We start from the raw sequence: 2,862 nt of genomic DNA, 5'->3' as shown, positions 1-2,862 counted from the left end.
AGAGAAATTAAGAACCTGAGTGAGAATTGAGCTCAGCCAAGGATCACAGAGTAGTAGTGAGACAAAATATAGAAGACGAAGCCAAATACTCCTAGTGATGAAGCTCGTAGTGTAGATCTAGGGTTTCAAGTTGACGAACCTCGAAGTAACCTGAAAGCGGAAGCAAACGCAGTAAATCACACATAGAATCAGTAGAACATTAGCACAGAATCACGAGCCATAGCTCTAATACCATGATAACATTGCATTCATGGCAGCTAGATCTCAAGGTTGAAGAAGGTAAAGGTATGCAAAGAAAAGAGAGAGAGAGAGAGAGAGAAAATATCGAACTGGAACTTTGCAATCCTGTGCATTCAATGAAATTATTACAGCAATCCCTATTTATAGTAGTCTGAAGATAAAACCCTAACAACCACAAGTAACAAACTTTTACATCAAGTGAAACCAGCTAGGATCCAGCTAAGCAAGCCACATCATCACTCATTATTTAACACGAGTCAAAGGGTTGACTCGTTAACACATCTTTGCCTTCTTCATCGTCCAAAGAAACCACTGCGCTGCTCGAATCATTACCACTACCAGTACTCATACGTTGGTTAAGATTCAAAGGCTCTTCTCTACTTCTTGCTCGAGTACGAGCTTGTCGCCCACGCGGGTCATTTTTTGGACCACCTACTTTCAATTCTTTGTAATCCTTTTGGGGCTCTGATTCATGCACCTCTTCTTCATCCTGAGCATTGTCTTGAGATTGCACTTCCTCATCTAGATCAACATTACTTGCGGCATTCGAAACTTGACCAACTATGGAAGCGTTTTGGTTTCCAGTAAGACGACTAGAATGCTTTTTCTTGTGGAAGGATGTCTCTTTTGAACTGATTAATCTTCGTTTAACTGCATCAGATTGTTGCTCCACATCTTGAGTAACATCTATGCCGTCATTCTCACTTTGGTTACAGATGGGATTGCTGTGGTGCTCATGTGATATTTCATCATCTACATTAGATGGATACTTGAGATCTTCATTTGCATCATTTGGACCACCCAAATTCAATCCGCCATCCAAAGCTGTACTGATTTCGGAAAGCTTCTGTTCCCCACGTCGACGACTACCAGGATGATTTTTCGTCTGCAAAGATTTTTTTCCTGATTCGTATGATTTTTCTCCACCTTCATCTGGTTCTTTCTCGCCATACTGAGCAGCTTCTCTGTTGTCTGACTCACTTTGATTAATGCGAGACTTGCCAGGACGGTCATCTGATTCTTCTTCATGTGCACCAGATCCACTCTCTGCTCCTTTATCTTCATTATTTAAATCTAAACAACATCCAATATTCAGAACTTGACGACATCCAGTAGTCAGACCTTGACGCATTCCAGACTGCTTGTCTCCACTCTTCTTTGCTCTACTTGAACGTTTTTCAGTCTTGGGTAGGCGCGGTTTCTTTTCGGGGTCCTTTGATTCTTCTCCGACTTCGTTGGATTCTGCTTTCTTCACATCTTGAGATGCATCTGCATTATCAGTCACACTGGGTTTTTTAGGAGCGTCCGGGAATTCATTCACACTTTCTTCAAGGGGAAGATCCGAACTCATCTTCGCGGTCCCACTTCGGTCGTTACTGGTTTGATGACCTTGTTCGTAGTCACCTGGAACTGTCCCAGTGTTGCCTGGCAGCAGCCTTGATAATTGAGATGGAAGCATGTCCATCTTCTTGGCCATGGAAAGGAGACCAGAAATTAAAAATAGACAACCTAGGGCGGCAAAGGTGGCAAGAACTGCTGTACCGGGGAGTGGTGGTGCTGGTGCTGGTGCTGGTGCTGGTGCTGGTGTTGGTGTTGGTGAAATTGAAATATAACTTGCAGAGGGTGCCCAAGGAGAGGAGGGTGGTGGGTCTGGGGATAGTGGTGACGGTGACGGTGTTGAAGGTTTAGGTGGTGGTGGTGATGAAGGCGGTGGAAGTTGGGGTGGGGAATAATAAAATGGTGGTGGTGGTGGTGAATGTAATGGTGGAGAGAAAGATGAAGGCGGCGGCAGCGATGGTGATGGCAATGAAGGCGGTGGAAGTAGTGGTGGGGGATAATAAAATGATGGTGGTGGTGGTGATGGGGGTGACCGTCGTGGTGGTGGGGCCGGTGGTGAATGTATTGGTGGGGAATGATAAAATGGCGGTGGTGGTGGTGACGGATGTGATGGGGATGGGGGTGGTTGGGAGCGAGATGAAGGTGGTGGCGACAATGAAACTAATGGTGGGGAGTAGTGAGATGAAGGTGGTGGTGGAGGTGGTGATGGCAAAGTGGGAGTAGTTTTGTCACAGGCACATGCTGGTGGTGGTGGAGGTAGAGGTGGGGGTGAAAGTGTTGGTGTAGCTGTGTGGTTACATGCTGGTGGTGGTGGTGGTGGAGGGAGGAGTGTAGGAGAAGTTGTGTTATTACACGGTGGTGAAGGGGAGTAATATGGATAACTGGCCATCGTACCAGTCCTCCTGCTAGCTAGCAATGGCAAGTGATGATGAGATAATTTGTTAGTAGCGGGTTCTATTTAAACTGATCGAAGTCTCAAAATTATTGAAATATCACGGAATGATAACTAATTAGTTAATTATTAATGCATGATTGCATGCAGATTCCTTAAACAGAAAAAAAAAAAAAAAAAAATGAGTGCATGTCTGACCTACACACTCAATGATATCTTTTGGTGGCGCTTACACTAATCAGGCAATTAAACCCCACAAAAGGTCCCTTAACTTTTGTAGACGCATCGTCCGTATCATGTCCTTAACAAACACGTACTATTCTCACGTTATTTCACACCGAACTTTATCAACAAACATTGGACAGTAAGTATAATGCATGTGGTAATTAATC

At 44.5% G+C, this 2,862-nt stretch overlaps 1 protein-coding gene across 1 annotated transcript; it reads right to left on the bottom strand.

Annotated features, from left to right (window-relative positions):
* Nucleotides 1-330: 330 nt before the first annotated feature.
* On the bottom strand, nt 331-2,486 carry LOC133746325 (uncharacterized). The gene has a single exon (XM_062174508.1). The coding sequence runs from the start codon at nt 2,465-2,467 to the stop codon at nt 488-490; it is 1,980 nt and encodes a 659-aa protein (XP_062030492.1). The 5' UTR covers nt 2,468-2,486; the 3' UTR covers nt 331-487.
* Nucleotides 2,487-2,862: the final 376 nt, after the last annotated feature.

This window comes from Rosa rugosa, chromosome 4, assembly GCF_958449725.1.
Source record: "Rosa rugosa chromosome 4, drRosRugo1.1, whole genome shotgun sequence".
Classification (NCBI taxonomy): Eukaryota; Viridiplantae; Streptophyta; class Magnoliopsida; order Rosales; family Rosaceae; genus Rosa; species Rosa rugosa.
The sequence above is the reverse complement of the archived record's forward strand: the minus strand, read 5'-3'. Positions and strand labels throughout refer to the sequence as shown.